Consider the following 25,409-nt stretch of genomic DNA (forward strand, 5'->3'; position numbering starts at 1 on the left):
TGATAGTCTAAGCAGAATGTGTTTAAATGTTTCATGACAAAGAATGTGTGCAATTTCTAAGATACTTAGATCTCTTGGTTGCAGTTATATGCATGTGCTATAGTAAGAAAATTAAAATAAAATAAATCTCAACTCTGTATTTCTCACACTTACACTACATATATTCCATGATATACCCAACTTGGTAAATAGTATATATTTTGTCACCCATGAAGTTTCTTAGCTTAATGAAATATGCAGCAAAATTATGAACTTTAGAAAAGTCTTTTCAGAGAACTCTGTTTTAAAAAAATCATCTTTTTGGGGGGTGATATTTTGCATTAAATGTCAGTGTTGTCCCTAAGCAGTGAATGGCTATTTCATAAAATATCTTCATCACTGCCTTTAATATTTGTTTCCTAATTATTTCCAAAAGGATCAGAGGGAACTTACTATAAAAGGTTAACTGAATTACCAAAGTAAGAATTAAAAAAGGACAGCTAGGTGATAGGGGCAGAGGTGTAGGGAGAAAGGGAGATAGTTATACTCAAAATCCCAAATTAAGGATGGTTCCTGGATTTGAATATAAATATGAGCCCTGAGCTTCCTGGCAACTACAGCAGACGGTAAACTTAATGAGTTGCACAGATTTCATATTTAATAAGGCTGATAATTAAGGTAAATACTCCCTGCACCCAAACATGTCCTTTTTATTTTTAAACAATTTTTTATTGTTGGTGAGAAAGAAAAAAAATAATTGCTCAGCAGCGACTAAATGGTATTTTACTTAGCTATGCAGATCTTCAGCTACCTCTGTAATACAGTCTTCCTCCAGACAGCTTTTGATTGTACACACACTATCTCAAAGATCCTTCATTTGGGTCTGGGATAGCAATCCTCACTAAAATGTTCAGAAGTTTTATAATTTAATGTAAATATCTATTTGCTGAATCACTTCCCCTTCATTAATTAATTCCTTACAAAGAATCAAATCTCTTGAGCTCGTAGCAATTAAAAAAGAAAAGCAAAATGAAAATGTAGCCATGGTTTTTTTTTTTTTCTTCCTTTTTTCCCTACTACCACCTATAGGGGCCAGAAAGTGTTGCCATGGAGACAACAGCTGTTCGGTTATGAGTGACAGGTCTCAAGAGAGAAGTGTCTTGGAAAGAGAACATCTCAAGTTTAAAAAAAAAAAAGTGGTGAGGGAGAAACCAATGCAAGCTGTTTTACTAAACATAGTGTGGGCTCAACTGAAAGGTGTATTTAAGCTAGCAAAGAATAAAAGCAGTATTTTCCCCCTTCTTTCTCCTAACATAGGAAATGTTTCCCTTCCAAAGGGGAACAGACTTCTTTTAAGTAAATCTCAAGCATATGTACATATCTTGGCATAATTACATTTTAAAATTGGGATTCACACTGATGCACCAAATTGGTTGCCTTAGTAATGAGAAATCACCCAGGCAACGGATTTGCTGCTCTTTCAGGAGAGCAAATCATCTGCTTCCAACTTATGGGGGAGGGGGCTGGAGATGGGGTGGCAGTGGTGGCTTATTGGTGGTGTCTGAGAGGAGATAATAAGAAACAAATTATTTTTGACATGTCACCATTATTTTCCAAATATGCTTTTATCTTTTTATGCACCAATTGGGTGGGAGGAGGGAAAAAGAAGGCTGGATTGGAGGGGTGGTGGGGAAGACTATTGTGTTGTTTCGATGTTAAATTTATGCTGAAGCATTTTTATTGTTCAAAAAGGGCTTTACCTTTGTCAATATGTAAATACTAAATAGATCAGTTATAGGCTTATATTACAAATTAACAGAAATTTTCTTCACAATAGTAAGATCAATGACTTGTACACAGTATTGCTATTCTAACAGCACTGCTTAGTAATATATGTAGGGGTAAGCCTTTAATGTTTCAATATTTCCTAAATGTTTTATAGAAGATAAACATTCCTTGCTTTCTTCATGAGGAACATATGCCTTTCCTATATTTATTTCTATTACCATGATTTACCCAATATATGTTCAATATGCTTTCTTGCTGGAGGACTCTGGTACTTGGTTTTCTTATCCTATACGCTGTGTTCATCCTGATCACCTTTAGCATGATGGTTATTAATAAACCAATGACCTGCTAATTGCCAGATTAAGGGGCACTTTTTAGTCCTTACTGTGTTGAACGCGTCTACAATGTCTCAGCATTCCTTCTTATTTGAAATTTGCTACTTCCTTTGCTTCCCTGACTCATATATCCAACTGCTTGCTGGTCATCTCTATTTGAATGTCTCATACGCACTTCAAACACATCATGTCCCACATTATTAATATCCTCAAATACGCTCCTGCTTCTGTACCTTCTACCTCTATCTCAGTTGTTAGTGACGCCGGCTATCCAGGACCCTAAATTATAACCTAGACATTATTGATTCCTGATTCCTGACTTTTAGCAGTCTCTCATCCAAGCAACTATCATGGTCTGCTAATTTTACTTCCTAAGTATTTCTCTAATTTCTCCCTATCTCAACTACCACTGCTGGTAGCTTTAGGTCCTCGTTAGCTTTCACCTAGATTATAGCAATAGGCTCTTAACTGGCCATCTTGTCTCCAGTATTGTTGACTTCTAATCTCTCCTTGACATAGATCCATTTAAAATTCACAAACTGACCACATCACTTCTCTCTCTTAAATGTTCAATGGGATTTCCAATGAATATGACAGGAAAGTAGCAGAACAGATAACCTGATATTGCCACTACTATAAAAACGTAACAAATACCTCTGTGCATAGCTGAACTTAGAAGAAAAGTAAAGGTCATACTCGGGTCAAAATTAGATTGCCCAAAATTACAAAGTTTGACAATTCAAATTGTTGATAAGGACATAGAAAAGTAAAAACTCTTATACATTTCTTGGTAAGTGTAAACTGGTACAATTATTTTGGAAAGCAACTGGGCAATCTTCAGTGAACTTAAAAATGTGCATACTCTACAGCCTAGCATTTGCAGTCTGGGCTATATATCCAAGAGCTGTTCTCAAAGTGTGGTCTGGGAACCCTGAGTATTGCTGAGACCCTTTCAGGGGATCCTCAAGATCAAAACTAATTTTAGACCTGCAGGTCATCTGCCTTTTAAATTCTCATCCTCTCATGAGTCTACAGTGGAGTTTTCCAGAGACTATATCAAATGTGATTACAACATTATTCTGACAGCTAATGGAACGTGTGCTTGTATATTCTTGCATTTTGTAAAATTTTCTAAGGTGAGTTCTTTGGGGATCCTCAAAATTTGAGAACAGCTGCCCCACAGAAACTTACTTGCTTGTAGACAAGAGAATATGTACAAAAATGTTCACTGTAGCATTCCATGGAATGACAAAAAATTGAAAAACTAAGTTACTATTACTAGGACATCAAATAAGCTGTCATTTTTTTTTTTTTTTTTTTTTTTTTTTTTTTTTTGAGACAGAGTCTCACGTTGTTGCCCAGGCTAGAGTGAGTGCCGCGGCATCAGCCTAGCTCACAGCAACCTCAATCTCCTGGGCTCAAGCGACCCTACTACCTCAGCCTCCCAAGTAGCTGGGACTACAGGCATGCGCTACTATGCCTGGCTATTTTTTTTGAATATATATTTCTAGTTGGTCAATTAATTTCTTTCTATTTTTAGTAGAGACAGGGTCTTGCTCAAGCTGGTTTCAAACTCCTGACCTTGAGTGATCTGCCCGCCTGGGCCTCCCAGAGTGCTAGGATTACAGGTGTGAGCCACCATGCCTGGCCTGCTGTCACTTTTTAATAATAAAACAGCACAAATAAACTATTAATATAAAAATATTATTCTGAGCAATAAAAACCAAGTTGCAGAAGACTATGTACAGTATAACGTGGAAACAGAAGATTGCAAGCCATGACAGAAAAAGCATAAGCAAATCAGAGGCTGCCAGCCTCCACCAACAGCTATAAAAGAAGAATTTTGACAGAATGGGAGTTTGTTGATCCAGGTGCTTTGAGAAGACGAGTCCTGAGCTAGCTCTTTACATCTTGTTAGATAAATAAGGAAAAGGTTAGTAAATATTTATAACCCTTTTATAAAATTCAAGTTAAATTTAAATTGAATTCTGCCATCCTAAGTTGCACTGTGGCCTCGTATATCTGCCTGCTAGTTATCCATCTGGTTGTTTGCTACAAAGGGCAAGAATTTTCCTGTAACAGAGAAAGGGCTGTTTTAGTAATTCCAAAGACTAGGGCTAGTCTATGTTTATTATGGGAAACGTGAATATTTTTATGGAAAACTTTGTTCTCTGTATTTGTCATAGGAAGTTTATTTTACCCACTAACTCCAGCAACAATCCACCCACTACAATATCAATGATCCTGTTCTAATGAACTCAACCTATATGATTGGTTTACGAAATTCAGATTAGGATCTGTCCTCCCTGCAATGTATTTTCAAGTAAAACATGAACCTAATAGAGTAAAGATTTTGGTGCATTTCTTCTTGAAAGTCTCCTCTCCCCAGCTTAGGTACATGCCCCTTCTCTGAGCCCACCTGGCAGTCACTGCCTACCCCAGAGCATCACAATTACTCCATCTCATTGGTTTGAGTGCTAACACATTCCCTTCCTGGCTGGGTTGTGAGTTTCTGCGTGGAATCTTGTCTTATTCATTTTTGTGTCCCCATTCAGTAATGAATGAACAAATCCACATTTATTAGTCATTTAAAAATGCATATGGGCACCTTCCCCTGCAGAACCACGTATCACAGTGTTGTAAAGGACACCTGCTACCTATTTCTTCTCTTAGCACACTGCAAAGCAACAGAGTCAATGGCCACCATTCAATCAAAAAGGCATGCTTTTCTTTCTTTCAACACTGAGTTGAGATCAAGCAGCATATTTTTAACCATAATATTCTCTGCAAATAAAGCAACGATGGACTGGCACTGGGAGCAACCTCTCTTATCCCACAGTAATGCACCCCTACCCCCCACTTCCTGTGATTCAGCTTATACTTTGTTAGTAGTTAACCAAACAAACATGCTTTCCCCAACCTACCCATGACTCAAGTCACTTTTACCAAAACAAATAAACATCTCTTTTTCTGGAGGATGTATTCTCAGTAAAAAAAAAAAAAAAAAAAAACTAGAGTGATTGATCAGTCTTCATTACTATACCTATGTCGAGAGTTGATTCACACTTTCAACATCACTTTTTTCTTCTAATTGCATTAAAATATATCTTAGTCTACATACCTGACAGTAAATGATTCAGAAGACATCACTGGATGGATGTCTACCAAGGTTATTTAATAAAGGCATTTGGCCAAATCTCATTCTGTATTCTCTCTGAGTAGGACACCAGCATCACACCTTTTGGCTGGTTTTATAAGCTTTTCTGCAACGGCATGAGTCATAACCTCTTTTTCCTATATGGAGTACATCCTGAATGACGCCGCTGTGGTATAAGTGTCCAGCGGTCAAAAGTGTGTGTGTGGGAGGCAGACCTCCTGGGTTCAAATCCCAGCTCTGGCAGTCTCCATCTGTATGACCTCCATCAAGTTCCTTACCCACCTGGTGGCTTTTGTTCCATTATCTATTAAATGGAAATAATAATAGACACTCATTCACAAGGTTCTTGTAATGACTTAATATTAATTTAATATATTATTTAATATAAATTTAATTTTCATAAACCAACCAGAATAGTGCTTCTCATTCAGGAAATAGCAGCTAACATATTAGTAGGGGTTTTGGTTTGTTTCTAGTTTAAGTGCAAAAGTAATCGATTTTTATATGAGAAATAATTGTTTTGCACTTAGTTTGAGAAATAAAACACTTGATTGGTTTCACAAAGAAGTTAGTGTGCTTTGTTTGAAAATGATGTGAGAGTCCCCATTGGCTTCATAACACTACCTGACAAAGTTTCATAATAAACAAAACATTAGGCAATAGGGGCAAATGAATGATGAAACCAATAAAATCCAATTTTCAGATAATGATTCTATTCACACTTTTTCTTCTCACTGGTTTATAAAATTATTATAGTCTGTGTTAACCTTTGAGACTACTTATAATTAACAGTTATGATACTGTTCTCAGCTTCAGAATTTACTATTTTCATTACATGTTTATGCCTTAATGAGCCACTTTTAATCCTTCACTAGATCCTTCTTGTGATTGGAGCTATAATATTATATAACCCAACAATAAAATGTAAAATGAAAATTTAACAAAATACAAGATCATACAAATAATATCAAATTGTTAATTAATACAAACCAACCAGGGCAGTCTTTGTCATACACGAGCCACCTTTATTTATGTCATGCTCTTTTTTATATGTCATGCTTGATAAGAGTGTATGACTCACCTTTAAAATATATAGTTTCTAAAAATGAAATATGTCATTGAAAATCATAATTAATATTACATATCAAGTTTCTGAAATATATTTGAACAAAACCCCAAACTGACTGAAAGATATTTGACAGATTGTCTTATGAAGTCCTTATATGAAGTCCTTATCTGTAGACTGGTATTTAAGGGTAAAACAATAAGGTATCTGGGATTTCCTTTAAAAACTCAAACAAAAAAAAACCATACATAAAAGCATGAGGTGAGTATTAGATAAAATAAGAATGGAAAAATGTTAATTGCTGAATCTGAATAATGGGAACATGGGGTTTCATTAAACTATTCTTTCTACTTTTGTGAATATTTGTAATTTTTCATAATAAAAATATTGAAAAGGAAAAAGAACATATACCTTCTTTCACATTATACTAACAAAATGACTGTATACCAGGGCCCAAAGTAAATCTTACTAAATTCCAGAAGCAGAAATGGCACATTTAACATTCTGTGATCATTCTGTGATTATAAAGCAGTAAAACTAAAAATTAAGAAAAAAATTAGAAAATGAAGCAAAATATACACACAAAACATCTATCACATGGAAATTATTTTTATAAAATTTATAAACAACTTTTGAGGAAAGAGGAAATCTACACAAAAAATAATTAAATGATAATGTATCAGGTCCAATAGATACGGCAGAAGCAGATCTCAGAACAAATTCCACAGGCCATTATTAATAAATGTGAAAGAAAAAAGTGATTGAAGTGCCCAATTTTGGAAGTCGAAGAAAGATACTCTGCTTGCAAAATTAATAAATTAGAAATAAGAAAATGAGAGACTAAATCAATCAGAGAACTGGTTCTTTGAGAAAAGGTAAGGAAATGTATCATTAACTGGAGTTTACAAAGAAAACAGTGTGAGCATAAATCAAATACACAAAATAAGAATTGATAAGAGGGAATGACTACAGGTACAAAGGAAATGAGAAGAAACATAAGAGATTACTTTGTTCAATTCTATTCAATTAAATTCGAGAATCTGGATGATTTTTTAGGAAAGTATAAATTATCAAAACTGATCCCACAAAGATACAAAATAAAAAAAGATCAATTATCATAAAGAACTAGAGAAAGTTGTTGAAGAGTTATGCTCCAACAAATGTTCCCTTCGAGATGGTTTCACAGTAATTCAACCTGAACAGATTAATTCCAATGCTATGTAGACTGTTCTAAAATATGGACAAAGAAGGAAAAGTATTCATGTTATCTTGCTGAGGCAAACATATTAATAGGATTACTACCAAATTGATAGACTTCTCTGTATGAACACCTCAAAAGAGAAAAAAAATCACACGAGCATCTTGATACCTGCTACAAAGCAATTCAATATAATTCAACATCTATTCTTTTTTTTTTTTTTTTTTTTTGAGACAGAGTCTCACTCTGTTGCCCCGGTTAAAGTGCTGTGACATCAGCCTAGCTCACAGCAACCTCAAACTCCTGGGCTCAAGTGATTCTCCTGTCTCAGCCTCCCGAATAGCTGGGACTACAGGCATGCACCACCATGCCCGGCTAATTTTTTCTATATATTTCTAGTTGGCCAAATAATTTCTTTCTATTTTTAGTAGAGACAGGGTCTTGCTCTTGCTCAGGCTGGTCTGGAACTCCTGACCTTGAGCGATCCTCCTGCCTCAGCCTCCCAGAGTGCTGGGATTACAGGTGTGAGCCACCACATCCGGCCTCAACATCTATTCTTGATTTTTAAAGTACAGTACTCTTAACACAACTAAAATAGATGGCTATCTCCCTAACATGTTCAAATGTATCTCTCTTAACAATTCAACCAGTATCATGCATAAACAGAAACCACTAGAAACATTTCCATTAAGTGGGGCAACATTTCAAGGCTGTCCATTATCACCACTCAAGGAATTTCACAAGGAGGCTATGCAGCAGCCTGGCCCCTCCCAATAACATGACTGCCACTTTGAGGGTGGTGGCCCAGAAGTACAGCTAATGCTGATGTAGAACAGAAAAAAATTTTCCTGTGAACCATCACAAAAGGACAATGGGTCTTACATATTTCTATTATTTCCTTTTTCATCATTACACATGGTATGCACACGTACACATGGTTTGCCTCTTATGTATATACATATTATGCATGCACTGATTTATTGATAAAGTTTGGTAGCCCTATTTTGCATATTTTCATAATATCAGTTTGCTAGTAGAATGCCAAATATTTATTATTTTGAATTAAAAGATCACTCACTACCCCACAATTCCATCTTGAATTCTACATACAATTAGACACAATCACATACAATTTTAGCCCATATTTTAAATGCTTTATTTCACTGGCTTGAGACCCTTTTTACTTCCTCAGCTTTATCTTTTTCACACTTTTTTCTCTTTGATATCTTTCCACAGACTTTCTTCTCCACTCATTCTCTTGTTCTCTCGTATCCTGCTTTTGGAATTGCAGCAATTTTGCTATGACCTAATAATCAAACCACTATCATTCTCTAATCAGCAAGCCATCAGACAAGTAAAAATAAAATTCTGGGAGCCAAATGATCCCAGGAGACCAATGCATCTGAACAGTTATAGCAAGGAATTTCTTTTATTTCTTATAAAGACATATTTGTAGTTCCATGTAACTACAATGCAAGACTGCCAACTGATCTTAGATCCAAGCTTGACTGTGGATCCCACAGTTCATCGTGTCATGGGGGCTACATGCTGTGAGCCACATTTAGGACTGAAATAAAAACCGGAAAACTCACAGCATGGAGCATGGAGCAGGTCAAGGGTAGCATGATTTAAATGTCCGGAGTTGGCAGTTCTTGCTGCTATGGAATTCATGGGCTATAACTGGAACCCTAGGGTACCCATAAATTGCTTAGAGGGAAATGTTTAGAGCTTTAAGATACTATCATTTAAAGAAAGAACTTATATATTTAGTAGCTTTCATTACATGACATAGGAAGGACCTTGACCCCTTAACTGTATACACCATGGTGCATTAGAAGTGACAATTCTGTTCCTAAAGCTAGAATCAAAGCTGTGTAATCTGAAATGGTCCAAGTACATGACATGGAGACCACTTGGGATCTCTGTCTATAATCAATTATAGATGCCCTTTAACAAAGGGCCACTTCCCCCAAATAAAGACCATTCACAAAGACACCTGTTTGTCTTACAGGTGGGTCAACAAGAGAGCCACTTTTCCAATCTATCAACATATCCAAATTTGTTAATGGCCACAAAACAAATAAACTTTCTCAATACTTTTCCATCTCCTTTTGAGAATCTGTCCTAAATATCACCTTATATGACAAATTTGATCTTGCCCTATGAATCCCTAGAATGAGAACATAAATTTAAAACTATACATTACCCAAAAAGGAAGGGATTTTTTGAAGGTTTCCATATCCCATTCTTCTTTCAAGACAACAAAATATTTTAGACTAAATGGGCACAGAATATCAGAGAATTATGACTCTTTGTAAAGAATTTGGTGTAATATTTTCATTAGAAATCAGTTAATTGTTAATTATTAGTTAACAGTTAAAACTAAGTTTTCTTTCAGGATTTTCCTAATCCTGAAACAAGTAAGGGTCTTATTTTCTGGGAATTAATGACTATAACACATAGAAGGCCCAGGTTGAAGAAGAAAAAAAGCTAGAACAACAAAATCAACTTGGAGAGATTTCATGACATACTTAATAAAAGTCATTATATATTTCTACTTGGCTCCATGTGTCTGCACTGAACTAACAACATACTTTACTGATCTCCTAGTACTCCTTGCTTAAAGCTGTAATTTTGAAAACCTTAAATAGTTTCTTCAGTGCCTTCTACAAATACCGTCTTAGTAATTTTTCATTCAAATGTGATGTGAGGAACACACACACAAATGCAGAGAGTATGTGAGTAAGTGAATCAATTGTATGTTATGAAAGGAAGAGAATGACCTTTATAAAAATCTCACTGGCTACACTGATTCATTTCTTTTAATGGGTATATTATAACTGGGGCTTTTTATAAAATTCATTTTTAAATATTCAGACAAAATATTCAGGTTTTAAGTCATTCAGAAAAAGCATTTTTTTTTTTTTTTTTTTTTTTGAGACAGAGTCTCACTTTGTTGTCCAGGCTAGAGTGAGTGCCGTGGCGTCAGCCTAGCTCACAGCAACCTCAAACTCCTGGGCTCCAGTGATCCTTCTGCCTCAGCCTCCCGAGTAGCTGGGACTACAGGCATGCGCCACTATGCCCGGCTAATTTTTTATATATATATCAGTTGGCCAATTAATTTCTTTCTATTTATAGTAGAGACGGGGTCTCGCTCTTGCTCAGGCTGGTTTCGAACTCCTGACCTTGAGCAATCCGCCCGCCTCGGCCTCCCAAGAGCTAGGATTACAGGCGTGAGCCACAGCGCCCGGCCAGAAAAAGCATTTTAAAAAATGAAAATAATCAGTGCTTCAGTGAGACAAGCTCTTTCATGCATTAGTTGGTGGGAGTGTAAATTAGTACAATCTTTCTAGGGGTCATTTCCAAATGTGTACAGAAAACCTTAAAAGTGCACATCTTTTAAACCAACAATTTCAATTCTGAGAATTCCGACAAAATAATCAAAAATATTTCTAAATATTTAATAGCTGTACTAGAAGTACTGGTAGTAATAACAATAGCTAACATCTACTGAACTCTTAGTATTTGTCAGGTGTTGCTTTAAGCACTGCAAGGAGACTTGTAAGAATGAAAAACCTGAAACACCTAAATGTCCAATAATGTTTGACTGATTGAGGAAACTCCAGTTTCCTCATATGCAGGACTAAGTTGGCTATTACAACTATTTAGTAAGTGTTTATAGGTGACAAGATATGGCAAAATGTATCACACAACAGTGATGTGATAATAATTTAAGTTTATATTTAATACAAAATAACATTATATTGCAAATAATATAAAATTACTTATATTTATCATTTTCCTACATGAACTTGTATTGCTATTACTTATGTGCTATAGAACCAATAAATCCATATGCTTATTTCTTAAAAAAATATTTCTAGTAATTTCACAAATTTTCTACAATATCAAACACATGACTAATTACAACTGACCCTTGAACAACATGGGTTTGAAATGCACGGGTCCACTTACACACAGATTTTCTCAGCCAAATGAAAATCAAAAATACAGTATTCTCAGGATACAAAACCTGCGCATTCAGAGGGCTGACTGTGTATAAAAGGAAATAAGGTGCATTAAACAAACTACCTGTAATTATTAATATTGACCAGTTAATAGTTTCGATGATGACAGTGAACTATACATATTTTTAAAAATCAAAAAGTAACACATAGGAATTAACTGTAGAATTAAATAGTGAGTCCTAGCCGGGCGCGGTGGCTCACGCCTGTAATCCTAGCACTCTGGGAGGCTGAGGCGGGCGGATTGCTCGAGGTCAGGAGTTCGAAACCAGCCTGAGCAAGAGCGAGACCCCGTCTCTACTATAAATAGAAAGAAATTAATTGGCCAACTAATTTATATATAAAATTAGCTGGGCATGGTGGCGCATGCCTGTAGTCCCAGCTACTTGGGAGGCTGAGGCAGCAGGATTGCTTGAGCCCAGGAGTTTGAGGTTGCTGTGAGCTAGGCTGACGCCACGGCACTCACTCTAGCCTGGGCAACAAGCAAGACTCTGTCTCAAAAAAAATAAATAAATAAATAGTGAGTCCTGAAATACCTTCACACATATATAAGAAATTAACACTGTACAAAGGTGGAATTTCAATTTAGTGGGAAAAAAGGAATTTTTTAATAAATGAGGTTAAAAGAGCTAGTTATTCACCTGAAACAAAACAGAGTTGTGTTCCTATATTACATTGTGTATAAAAATAAATTCCAGATCAATAATATTTTTAAAGAAACCCAAAAGCTATAGGGAAAAAGACATATTTCATTATATTAACAGTGAAAATTTTCACAAGGAACAGTATACCATGAATAGAGTCCAATGACAAATAACTAACAAAAAAGTGTAATATATAAAATTAAAAATATTATATACAGATAGCTCTCACAAATTCACAGGAAAAATACAAACAACCCGACAGAAAAATGGGCCAAGAATATGAATAAACAAATAACAAGAGAGGCAATCCAAAAGGCCAATAAACACATATTAATAGTAATGGAAATACATAAAGTAGAAATAAATATGCTTTCTCACTGATCAGAATACAAAACCTGATAAAAGCCACTGTGGTCAAAATTTAGGGAAAAGAGGTCATCCATATAGTGAGTAGAAATATGAATTGTTATGATTAAAATATATATATGTTTTGACATATATATATCTATATACACACACATATATATACATATATATATATATATATACATATATATATATATATATATATATATATGTCAAAAGTCTTGCTCTGGGAATCCAGTGCATAGAAATGAAGGCACCAGTAAGGAAGGTTATATGCATGAGGAAGTCTATTAGTGTTATGGGAAGATTGTGAGGGTGTCCCGAAAAGAGTTAACATAGCAAGCCTGAGACTGCTATTCTCACAAGGCCTGCTTGCGAGGTTGGCCCTTGGCTGGTGTCTGGGAAGTTGCTGGTAAACAGTTCCCTACACTGATATAAAACTTTTCCTAAGTGATCAGAGTGGCTCACTGTGTTTAAACTCCTTGTACAAATAGTATAATTTGTGCTGAATACCTTTATCCTTCTGGGAATCTGAGATTTTGGTACATAGTAGGCAGAGGGTGCCTAAATGACCAACCTCCAATAAAAACTTTGATCACTGAGTATCTAATGAGCTTCCCTGGTAGATGACACTTGGCATGTGGGCTGACATAACTCATTGCTGGAATTGGGCATGCGTGATGCAACTCCACTGGGAGAGAACTCTTGGAAGCTTGCTCCTGGTTTCCTTTGGATTTTGCCCCATGTGCCCTTTGCTGATTTTGCTCTGCATTGTTTTCTTGTATTAAATTTTACTCATTTGTACAACTCTACGACGAGTCCTGTGAATCCTTCTGGTATGCTGGATCTCTGAAACTAAGGTTGTAGGGACTCTTAACACAGGCAATGAGAAGAAACGTGGGCAGAGAAGGTAAACCTGGGAGGAAAAGTAACAAAATACTACAGAAGACAAGAAGGGCGATCATAAAATATCTTCATATAAATAATTACCTCATTCATATTATAATATATATGTTAGTGTTAATAAATATGTGCACAGGAAGATGTCAAAATGGATGGCCTGTACCTTTGGATGGTCAGATTTTAGGTGAGTTTTGACATTTTCCCTTATAGTCTTCTGTATGGTTTGAATTTGTTTTCACAATGAGCATATTTTACTTATATAATAAAAAAAAGATAAAACCATTTTTATTTAAGAAGGAAATAAAAATCAGTTGTTGGAGATTCTTGTTTAAAATAGCAGTTTCTAATACTGCCTCTCCTGACTTTCCATTAAATTCTTATAAGGATATACAAAAAGTGAAAACACATATCATATGTTAGGTGACTGATGACCTATTATTCCCAAAAGGCCAGAGAAATTTCCACCATTTTTTTTTTTTTAAGACAGAGTCTTGCTCTGTCACCCAGACTGGAGTACAGTGGCACAATCATAGCTCACTGTAGCTTCTAACTCTGAAACTCAAGCAATCCTCCCACCTCAGCCTCTCAAGCAGCTAGGACTACAGGAGTACACCACCACACCAGGCTAATTAAAATTTAAAAAAAAAATTTTTTATAGAAATGGGGTTTCATTAATGTTGCCCTGGCTGGTCTTGAACTCCTGGCCTCAAAATCCTCTAGCCTCAGCCTCCCAAAGTACTGGGATTATAGATGTGAGCAACAGTGCCCAACCTTTCCATAATTTTATGGCCAATGCAGCTGATCTAAAAAACATAATCAGTAGACCACATACAACACACCCTAGAATGATCTCCCTGAGAACAGACAGGGAGATCCTTATATTTCCTACTCTACTGCCTTATGGTTAAGAAATGTGAGATCTATCTCACAAAGAAGATGGGATGGCTCTCCTTCCACTGCATGGGTGATAGTTTTTGAAGCCGGCATTTCTTTTCTTTTAGAATTTCTCTTTCCTAGGTATAGATTGTAATTTCTCATCAGGAAGAAAGCAGAGGTAGGGACTGGTAATGGCATGCTACATTTCTAGAAGCAAAGTGCTGTCAGAGGGGACCAAGAAAGGAAGAACGCTAGTAGCTGTGTTTACCTGGAAGTGTATCTTTTTATGCATGAGCTGGGCTGTAGGGGCTGGATGAGGAAGGGTAGACCCACCCCATCTTTGGCTAGTAGAGCTGTAACAGACTAAAGTCTGTGGGACACTGACAATTGTGCAAGAAGTGAATAAACTGCCACTGTAGATGTAAAAAGAGGGTTCTATCAGCCACCAAGTGGACAGAAAGTGAGTTCCAGGTAGGCTGACTATATAGTTTATTATCCATACTGGGACACTTTTGAGAGTGAAAGGGGTACTATTACATTCACAGTTTTAACAGGGAATGTTCATAAACCAGGGCTGTCCCAAGCAAACTGAGAGGTATGGTCACTCTGGTTCAGAGCCTAACTCTGAACCTGAATCAATCTCTTGTATAGGTAAAAAGAAGACAGACATAGTAACAGGTCTGGAAAACACACATACACACACACACGCACAGTTAAGTACTTAAGATCAAGGACAAGGATTCAGGGATGTGAAGCTAGAAAGGAACAGATGCATGAGAATAATTTACTATGGCAGGTAGAAAACAGAGATCCAACTTGCAAATTTACAAGCATTCTTGAGAAAGAAAACAGAACTGAACAAAAGCAACATTTAAAAAAAAAACAATAGAAGAAAACTGTTTTGGGATGAAACAGAATTTAGTATTTCACTCCAAAAGTTTTTCTGAGTTCCAGGCAAAACAAATGAAAAGAGACCAACACTAAGACACAGCTTGGCAACTGGAAGAGAAAACTTTTATTATTTGTATGTGATTTAATCATTTACTTAAAGAAAAACTAACAGAATCAATAAATATGAACCAAGAAAGGTTTTGTTATGGATATAGATAAAGCAACATAAGCCAGTATTATTTCTCTGTACCATGTAGAAATTATAATAAAAAATTCACAGCAGCAACAAAACAATAAAATATCTAGGAATTAACCATGAATTTATAAGGCCTAATTCTAAAGGTCAATGAGGATGATTTAAATAAACCCATTTTATACTCTTAATAAGATGATTTAGTATTATAAAAATGTTAATCCTTCCCAATTAATCTCTATATCCCCTGCAATCCTAATAAAAATTATTATTGAATTTCATGAATTTATTATACACATTAAAATGCAGATTACAGAATAAAGGTCTATGTATAGGTTAATCAACTCTAATAATAAAGAGTAGGGAAGATGGACTTATCCTACAATACACTAAGGCAGATGACAATAAAAATTGTATGGTATTAGTGTAAAAACAGGCAAATAGAAAAATGGAACAGAATAGAGCACACAGAGATAGAATGTGTGTGTATAAGAATTTAATATATGATAAAAGTAGCACCACAAATCAATGGGAAAAGGACAGACTATTTAGATGGTACTGAGAAAGCTGGCTTACCATACAGAGGAAAATAACACTGGATTCCTATCTAAAACTATGTACATACATAGGTGGATTCTAAATGGATTAAAGATTTAAATGTGAAAAATAAAACTATATAGTTCATAGAAGAAAATATAGGATAATATTTTTGTGACCTAGAGACAATGAAAGTCTTCTTAAAATTCCAAAGCATAAGCTATAAGGCATAAAAATTGAAGAATTTGATTATGTCAAAATTAAGAATTCTGTTCAACAAAGCATGCTATGGATAAAATTCATGACACTGCCTAAAGAATAGGAGACTATATTTATAATGTCCAAAGTGAAAAAGAGATTAATGTCTAGAATATTCAAGGCATTTCTGCTAATCAACAAGAAAGCACCAAATCCAGTTGAAAAACAGACAAAAGGTACAAACGGAGAGTTTACAGGAAAATCCAACAAGCAAACCAGTATTTACTGAGGTGCTCAAATTCAAAGGTAATGAGAGAAATATAAAGTAAAACAACAAGAAGATATTATACCTATTAGTCTAACAAAATTTAGGTAGCTGGATGATACTGGCAGGAGAGATATGGTACATAGTAACCCCCATATACAGCTGCTGGTAGTGTAACTGGCAGAGTCACCCAGGAGAGGAACCTGACACTACTTATACCAATTAGGTACACATATACCCTATGACCCAGCAACTTTCCTCCTAGATATATATATATCCCAAGGACAACTTCACAGAGGTACATATTTTTTTTACAGACATATAGACTTTTTTTGCATTAAAATGTTCATATGGATGGACTGGGAAAGGGTATGGGGGATACAAAGAAATATATGACTGAGTGAATATAGTGAGAAGGGGCCTTGCACAGATCATTGATGACAGGTACAGCACCATCAACTAATGAGCATCCATCAGCACTCCACACCTGAGGTCAGGTGGTAGGGGGTGGGGTAATGATGGGTGAAGGAGGTGGTTTCAAACATGTTGGCAACATATTTTAGTTACAAAATAAAAAAGTCCTTAATGCATTTAAGCTGAAAAAAAAAAAACAACACCCCACATAGTTAGCTATAAAAGACAAAAAGTAGACTGGTTCAGACATCTCTCCAACTTTAAATATAAGAAGACAAAATGTCCTCAGAGTTTTGAAGATGAAATAATTTTGAAATTGGGCAGCCAAGTAAGTTTTCCATGTGTGAAGGCAATAGAAAACATTTTAAGATATGCACAGACACACACAAAATATACCATCCGTGAACATTTCTTGAACTAAAGAAAACACTCAACAAATTTTTAAGAGCGTAAGAGCAAAATCTTATATTATATTAAATATAAATTTACCTTTTGTAGAAAGAGGACAATCCTTACGAGCATTTGGGCACGGAGGTCTTCCAAGGTAAACAATGTTCGGGGTGTTCGAATGAAAATTTTTGTCTTCCCATAAGCGACATCATCCTGAAACCCACACTGTTCAATCAGTTTCTTGATAGCCTCTTTGTCAGAAGGAAGGTCATGATTGGGCCAAGTGAATTCAGAGATCATCTTATACCTGAGTAAAAAATAAACAGAGGACAGATTAAGGAAGAAAAACCATATGGTCATCTCTATAGAAAAACTATTCAATAAAATTCAAGACACTTCATAGAAAACAAAACAAAACCTTCTTAGTAAACTAGTAACAGAATTTCATTAGCTTGATTAGAGGAGATGCAAAGAAAAAAAAAGGGCCTCAGGAAAATAAAACACTTCTTTATGAAAACAATTCTTATTAAACAAGGGATAAAAGGGACTTAATTAATCTAATAAAGGCTATTTATCAAAAACCTACAGCAAATATCATTCATCAAGAGGAGACCTTGGGGGCATTCTCTTTACAAACAGAAACAAGACAAGGATGCCTCTATCATGGGTTCTACTCGGCATTGGTCTGGAGGTCTAGTTGGCATGGAGAGAGCAATAAATAAATAGTAAATGAATGAGAAGGCACAAAATGGACACGACTTATGAACAATGTGACTCTCTTCAAAGGGAATCAAGCAGATCTTAGATAGACTATTATAACCAAAAGAAAATTAAGCAGTGTTACTGCATATAAGATCAATACACAAAAATTAATTGCATTACTACATACAAGCAGCTAACAACTCCTTGCCATGTGAACCTCTCATAAGGCAGTTTGGTACATGGTAGCTTAGTCTGAGTGTAAGACAGAAGTCACAGAGTCACAGTCTTTTGTAGCCTAATCTCAAAAGTGACATCCCAACATTTCTGCCATATCCCATTTTGTTAAAAATGAATGAATAGGTCCAGCCTACAGACTCAAGGGAAGGGGATGATACAGCGCATAGATACCAGGTGGTAGGAGATACAAGGGCCATCCTACGAGGCTGCCTACCATAGTCTGTGCAAAGTTATTTAATACATGGAGTCAAATTTAGTAATTTCTTTCCTTATATTACATTTAAATTTTAAGTCATTGTGAGAAAGGCTTTCTTCACATTCAGATTCACTTACATTTTTTTCTAGTATTGGTATGTTTTCATTTTTTATGTTTAGCTCTCTGATCCATTTGGAGTTTATTTTGGTATTTGGTATGAGGTATGGATCTAATTTTATCTTTTGACAAATGGATATTCAGCTGTTACAATACTATTAAAAAATCCACCTTTACTTCCTATGATTTAATATGGCACCTTTATAATATACTACTACATTTTCATATGCACATTTATTTCTGGACTTTCTGGTCTGTTTCATCGTTCTGTCTGTATATCTGTGCATCAGTACAACAAGGTTTTAACTAAGGAGGCTATGAGTACATTTTAATGTCTTTGCTAATTCTTTTTTTTTTTAACAGGTTTTTCTGGCTACTTGGCATGTTTATTTTTGCATAGGAAATTTACAATCAAGTTTTACAGTTACAGGAAAAAAATATAATTCAGCAAATAAATTTAAAGAATCAACCAACTCCAAGCCCCTTAAGAATCGTTTTATTGAGTTGACACATGAAATTCATTAAATTTATATATGGTGTTGAGTTGTCTTATTCAAGGGATATCTTCCCATTGTTTAAATCTACTTTTGTGCCTTTCAGGAATCTTTGAAAGTTTTCTCATAAGGCTTTTCACATTTCTTGTTAAGATAATACATATCTAAACAGCATCTGTTAATTACTCCCTCAATTACAGTTAATTGCTCCCTTCTTCCGGACATATCTCTCTTTTCTAAGTGTCTATGACAGCACACTCTCCCTGGTTTCCTTCTGTGTCTCTGGATCGATCTTCTTTCTCAAGCTCATTTTCTGGCTCCTCTGGATTTGACTGTATCCCTCAATGTTAAAGTGTACCAGGGCTCAGATCAGGTATTCTATGTATACTGTCTCCAGATCGCCTCATCTAGTCCATTTACTTCAAATAATATATTTGAAATATAAAAACATAAATATGTATATTTATAAATACATAAAATATATTTTCAATCCATGAATGTGTTACCCCTAGTCTAGCCCTCAGCCTGAGCTTCAGACTCATACATCCAATGCCTGCCTGAGTCCTACAGGCACGTGAAACTTCTCTTTTAGTGTTTCCTACTTCAAGCCACCCAGTTACTAAAGCCAGAATCCCAGGGATATTTTTATTCCTTCCCTTCTCTGTCATTACTTCTAATCCATCATCAAGTTGACTTTACCTCCAACATATATTTGCAATTCTCCTCATCTCTACAGTTTCAATCCTAATCCAAGCCACCTTCTACTTTATCATAACAGACTCCTAAACTGTTCTCCATTTCCTTCCAATCCATTCGGCAAACAGCCAGAGCAGTTTTCCAAAAAGCCTGAAATCATTTCTGTCTTTTGCTGCTCACCTCCTTTCTCACTGTCCTTCGATCACTTTGGCTTCCTTAGGGTTCTGTGATGTGGTTGCCTCCTTCTTGCTTTAGAGGCTTTTGCATATACTGGTCCCACTGCCTGCAATGCATTTTACCTAGTCCTAAACACATTGACTGCCACACTAGAAAAAATAAAAATTTTTCCCTAGGGCCACAGTGTTTTATTAAAAGAAAATGATCCTTCTAATTTGTTGTTTTTATGGTTTTTTGTGAGCTATACAACGCAATCCACATTTTTATCATTAAATTGTCACTATTAATTGTAAGAATAAGAACATCAACAAGATTTTCACGAACCAGCTGCAGGGTTTGGGCTCAAAACTAGCCTGAGTTAAATAAAACCCACATGGCAGTTGATGTGTTAAAAGGCTGGCTCCTTCTTAACCTTTAGTCCTTTCTTGATCTTCATACCTCAACGGAACCTCTCCCCCTGATATTCTCTTTAAGGCAACTAGTTTTGTTTTTTTCCTTGCACCATTCATCACAATATTGATTTGTGGCTTTGTTTGCTTATTTTCGGTCTCCCTCATTAGTCTGTGGGTACCATGAAGGCATCGACTTTGTTTTGTTCCCCACTATATACCAGGTGCCTATCATGTTGCCTGCCATTCTATGAGGCAACAAATGTTTGCAGAATGAATGACAGAATGGAAGAAAATAATTTATTAATAAAAGCCTTACTTGCTAGAGAGGCTCAGAAATCAATGCTAGATGGAAGGAGTTTAAATATGAAGACAGAGGTATTGCCATACAATGTCACATGGAAAAAAAAAAAAGGAAATGAAATCAGAAACCTCTCAAATTCATTCTAAAATTAGAGTCAGGGTCCACATTTGGCTCATAACAGGGGTAGTAACGGTGTGTGTTTAAAGTTTCAGGCACACTGCAGAAGCTGGAAGCAATGCTGCAGCCACTGTGCCCTGCTCACGTGGCAGGGCAGAAGTGTGCTGCCTGCCTTCCTGCCGGCAGAGTGCATGACCCCAGTTCTCCAGCAAGCCAGCATCCTGAACCTGCTAATTAAAAAGCTGAACTCATCTGCTTTCTGACAACTAGTTTTACCTCCCTAAAGGACTTTAGCAGCTTTCAAGGTTATGCATGTTTAAAATCCTTTTCCCTTTTTTTCAGTGAAAGAAATGAAAATAAAGAAAAGTGACAAGTACAAATTTAGATTCAAACCTAAAATTCTTACAAAAAAACCCTGCAGAATCTAAACGCAAAAATGCACCGTACAAAACATTTTCTCTCATTATCACTGGGTAATCCACATAAAATGGGGGTAATGTATACTCCTCACATGGTTGTGGTTTCAGTGACTCATTATATGTGGAATGCTTAAAACAGTGCTTCCTACATATAGTACGCATTTCAAGACGTTAGCAACTATTATGTGTTGAAAACTTAGACACCTAAATTAATTTTTTTGCTTTATCATTGTCCATATCCTTTCATGAACAGGACAGAAGCCTTTCCTTATGTCTACTTTTCACTCCCATTTTAATTTTAGTTACAGATTATTACTAAAGACTTCTTTTCTCCTCCTCCCCTTACAATCAGTACTTATTTAGATTTAACAAAAATAAATCATTTACTGATTTATTTGTTCAATATTGCTTTTTTGCATTCCACGTTTCCCTTCTGCATTCATCTTTCTTTTGAAGATTTTTTTCAGAGAGGGTCTATGAATAATAAACTTTCTGAGCACAGGTATGTCAGAAAATGTTGCTACTTTACTCACACTCTTGAATGACAGTTTGACATAGAATACAATTCTAATAAGCATACAGGTCATTTCCCCTCACTGTGAAGATACTTCTTTTTCTACTTGATCGAATGTTGCTAAGGAGAAGCCGAATGTCAGTATGGTTCTCATTCCCTGGTGGGCAGTTTGCCATTTTTCCTTGGGAGCTATGTGTATTTTTCTTTAATAATCTACAAGTGAATGAAACATATTTTTTTCAGTTTTTAATTCATATGCTTGACGGTCAGTGTATTCTTTCAATCTGAAAGTTTGTGTCTTTTTTCAGTTCAGGCAAATTCCTGGTGATTGTCCGTGTACTGCTTCTCACCTATCCTCTCTGTTCTTTGCTCTGGTTCTCCAGCTAGATGGGTTTTGCCACTCCTGGATCAACCTTGCATGTGACTGGGCCTTTCTTTAGGACTTCCCATCTCTTTTTCTTCGTGATGAGATCTGGAAGAAGTCTCCAGCTTGATCTCCCAGCCCATAAATTCACTTTTTTCAAAAGTTTAGTTTCTCAAAAAGTTTTAAAATTAGGGTTAAATTTACATATACTAAAATGCACACATTTCAGTATACAATGCAATAAGTTTTGACAATGAAACTAACCCCCAATCAAGATACATCATCTCAGAGAGTTCCCCCATTCTGCTGTCCAGTCACACCCCCAACCCAGAGCTGACCACTCTTCTGATTTGCCTGCTCTTGAATTTCATATATAGGGAAGCATAAAGTGTGTACTCTTTTGTGTTTATCTTCTCTCAAAAACACATCTGAGATATTCGTCCATGTTGTTGTTGCATCAGTAGTTCATTGTCTTCAGTGCTGATTTGCAACTGCTCATGAACATACTAAAATTTATTAACTGAGTCTCCTATTGATGGACAATTCATTTTGTAGTTGTGTTTAATCTGATTTTCATTTCCTAAATCTCCAGTATTTTTTTTTAAACAATTACCTGTGTTTGCTTCTAACTTCATACCATGTTTCCCCGAAAATAAGACCTACCCATAAAATAAGCCCTAGCAGGATTTCTAAGCATTTGCACAATATAAGCCCTACCCCGAAAATAAGACCTAGTGATGGGTGTGGCTACGCAGCGTATCTGCACAACCCATGCATTTTGTCGCGGAGTGGTAAAGACGACGAGCAGCCCTTCTCATCTGCCCCATGAGAGCTCTATTGCTCCACATGAGAGACTGGGGCCAATGGTTCTAAAGGAAATAGAGTCGCAAGAAATTCAGGATGGAATTCAGGGTTTGGAGAGTTATGATGATGTTCCAGAAGAAGACAACTTAACTATATTTGAATAAATGTAGATTGTTGTACCGTACTTAAAAAAAAATAACACATCCCCTGAAAATAAGCCCTAGGGTGTCTTCTTGAGGAAAAATAAATGTAAGACCCTGTCTTATTTTCAGGGAGACACGGTATTCCTATTTTAGGCCTAAAATTCCCTGCTTTATTTCTCTGAGAATATTAAATCGGCTTCTTCACATGCCCCTTACTCCTTGGCTCTGATTCCTTAGGGGTAAGGTTTTTCACTTCTTGGCCTTATAGACCTTATATGGTTTTTCTTACTGGTTCTGGTCTTTCTCAGATGTTTGATGGTCATCTCATCTTCTGCCACAGAGTCCTTCCATGCACATCTTGGCCTTGGTTGGCCTCTTTGGGGGCTACTTTTGCTTCCCAGGTCTTGGTCAGTATGTCCGCAATGTCCCATTTCAGCTGCTGAGGTGGTTTCTTGTCCTGGCCATTATGGCAACTTCCTGGTACCACCGTAAACTCCAGCACAGAGCTGGGAAGGCTTCCTGAAGTCTCACAGCCAGTCTTTGCTCATAACTGCGACCTTAGCTTACATCTGGGTCTTCATATCTGCTTCATTTCACATTTAGGAGTGACTCATTTTGAAGGTTCACTGAGCATCCCCCCTTCTTGATTCCATAGTGTGGGCTATGCATTTATTTAGTTACAAATTTACATATTTTGTTTCATTTGGGGGTGCTCTGGGGTGGGATATTTAAACTGTGCCATGAAGAATGCTATATTTGAAATTTATAGGTTCTTTTAAATCATTTCTATTTTTATATTTTAGAAAACATATTCTAATCCTTATAGAATGTCTTTCATGCCAAAAAAAAAAAACAACCCACCAAAACCTTTTGAGTTGAAAGTAAAATAAGTCCAAAAAGAGATTAAAAGCAGGTAAAGATACTCACTTACAAAATTCCTTGTCCCCTCCAAATCAAGGTCGCTTACTATTCACTTACTTTACTGCTCCCCATGGCTTCTACCTCATATCATGACAATATGTTTTCAGTTCAGCCCCATCCTATAGTTAGTTATCCATTCTCACCCTGCTCATTCTAACATTTAGCTTTTGCTGATTTTCAACAGGTAATAGCATAAAAACAAATTCATGCCTGATCAGCTGCCAGAATTCTACAAGCAATAATACATAAGGACTGGAAATCTTTCCAATAATGTAATTTGATACTGTTTGAAATCAAGACTCAGAATGAACAGATCTCTACTCATGAAAACATTCCTACTATACAGCCTCCATAAAAAGAAAAGTCAATTTTAAAGAACTATGTGATTTCAACAAGGAAAAATGGTCAGTTTTGAGCATAATTGTTGGATCAGTGTAAAATTAAATTCCAATTCTCCAGATTGTTATGCTGTGAAGTTTTACTCATTTCAAGAGTCTCCATTTAGTGCAACCTCTTACTTCTGTACACATGTAGCTGAACACTCGTGGAAATAAACCAACAATTCTAGTTGGTTTCACTCTACATTTATAACCTCAAATCTTAAGTGGGCACTCAGCTCTTTCTGGTGGCAATCCTATTATACAAACCTGTGCTTTCCCACTCTCCACAATGAGTATTCTCATTTCCCCTTAAACCTCCTCTACCACCTGTCCCAATCCTCTCCACACTAACTATGACCTTGCCTCATACTTCAATGAGAAAACAGAAGCAATTAGACAGGAACATATTCATCTTTGCCATCAGTAAAGCTTCAAGCTTTCTTGCGTAAATATCCATATTCTCCACCTGTGTTCTGTTGCTATGGGTGAAGTGTCCCTGCTCTTGTCTAAAGCTGACAAACTTTCCACTTGTCTTTGTGCTTGCATCCCTTCTTGCTTTCTCAAGGATGTTTTGATTACAATTATCTCCCTCTCTCTTGTGTCACTAGTTTCTCCTTTTGTTCTGAATCATCCCCACCTACATACAAACATTTTCTAGTATTTTCTGACCTGACTTCCAATTCCAGCTACTGTTTCCATTTCTCTCCACTCTCATGCACAGCAAAAATCTTGAGCTGTCTATAGGCATCTAACTCCTCACTTCACTTTCCCATTCTGCTCAAATCAGGCTCTGCCCCACCTTTTCTCCTCTGGCCTCTATGTTGCCAAATCCAAGGGTTAAGTTTCTGCTTTTATCTTATTTGACTATACAGCAACTACTGATATAGTGACCACACTTTTATCCCCAATATGCCATCTTTTCTTGGCTTCTGTGTTATAGTCCTCTTCTGGGTTTTCTTCTACCTCACTGACTGCTCCTTCTCTTCTCTTTGCTGGTTCTTTCATTTCAGACCACAAATCTAAATATTACCATGGACTTCCTCCTTTTCTCCACCCACAGATGTACCCAAGAATGCAGTCTGTATACTCATGACTCCAAAATCTCTTATTGGCAGCCTGAACTTCTTTCTGGAACTCCAGGTATGTATGTCTAATAGCTTACCAAACATTTCTACCTAAATGTTTAGTAGCATTTCAAAGTTAACATGGT

At 36.2% G+C, this 25,409-nt stretch overlaps 1 protein-coding gene across 2 annotated transcripts in view; it reads right to left on the reverse strand.

Moving 5' to 3' along the window:
- The window catches only part of MYO1D (myosin ID), a 342,717-nt gene that overhangs the window by 174,207 nt on the left and 143,101 nt on the right, over positions 1-25,409 (reverse strand). For both annotated transcript variants that reach the window (XM_012735561.3, XM_075994358.1), the window contains exon 16: positions 17,325-17,532. In XM_012735561.3, coding sequence (XP_012591015.1) covers positions 17,325-17,532 — 208 coding nt within the window. The remainder of the gene's footprint in view (positions 1-17,324; positions 17,533-25,409) is intronic.

The sequence above is a fragment of the Microcebus murinus genome, chromosome 18, assembly GCF_040939455.1.
Source record: "Microcebus murinus isolate Inina chromosome 18, M.murinus_Inina_mat1.0, whole genome shotgun sequence".
NCBI classification, from domain to species: Eukaryota; Metazoa; Chordata; class Mammalia; order Primates; family Cheirogaleidae; genus Microcebus; species Microcebus murinus.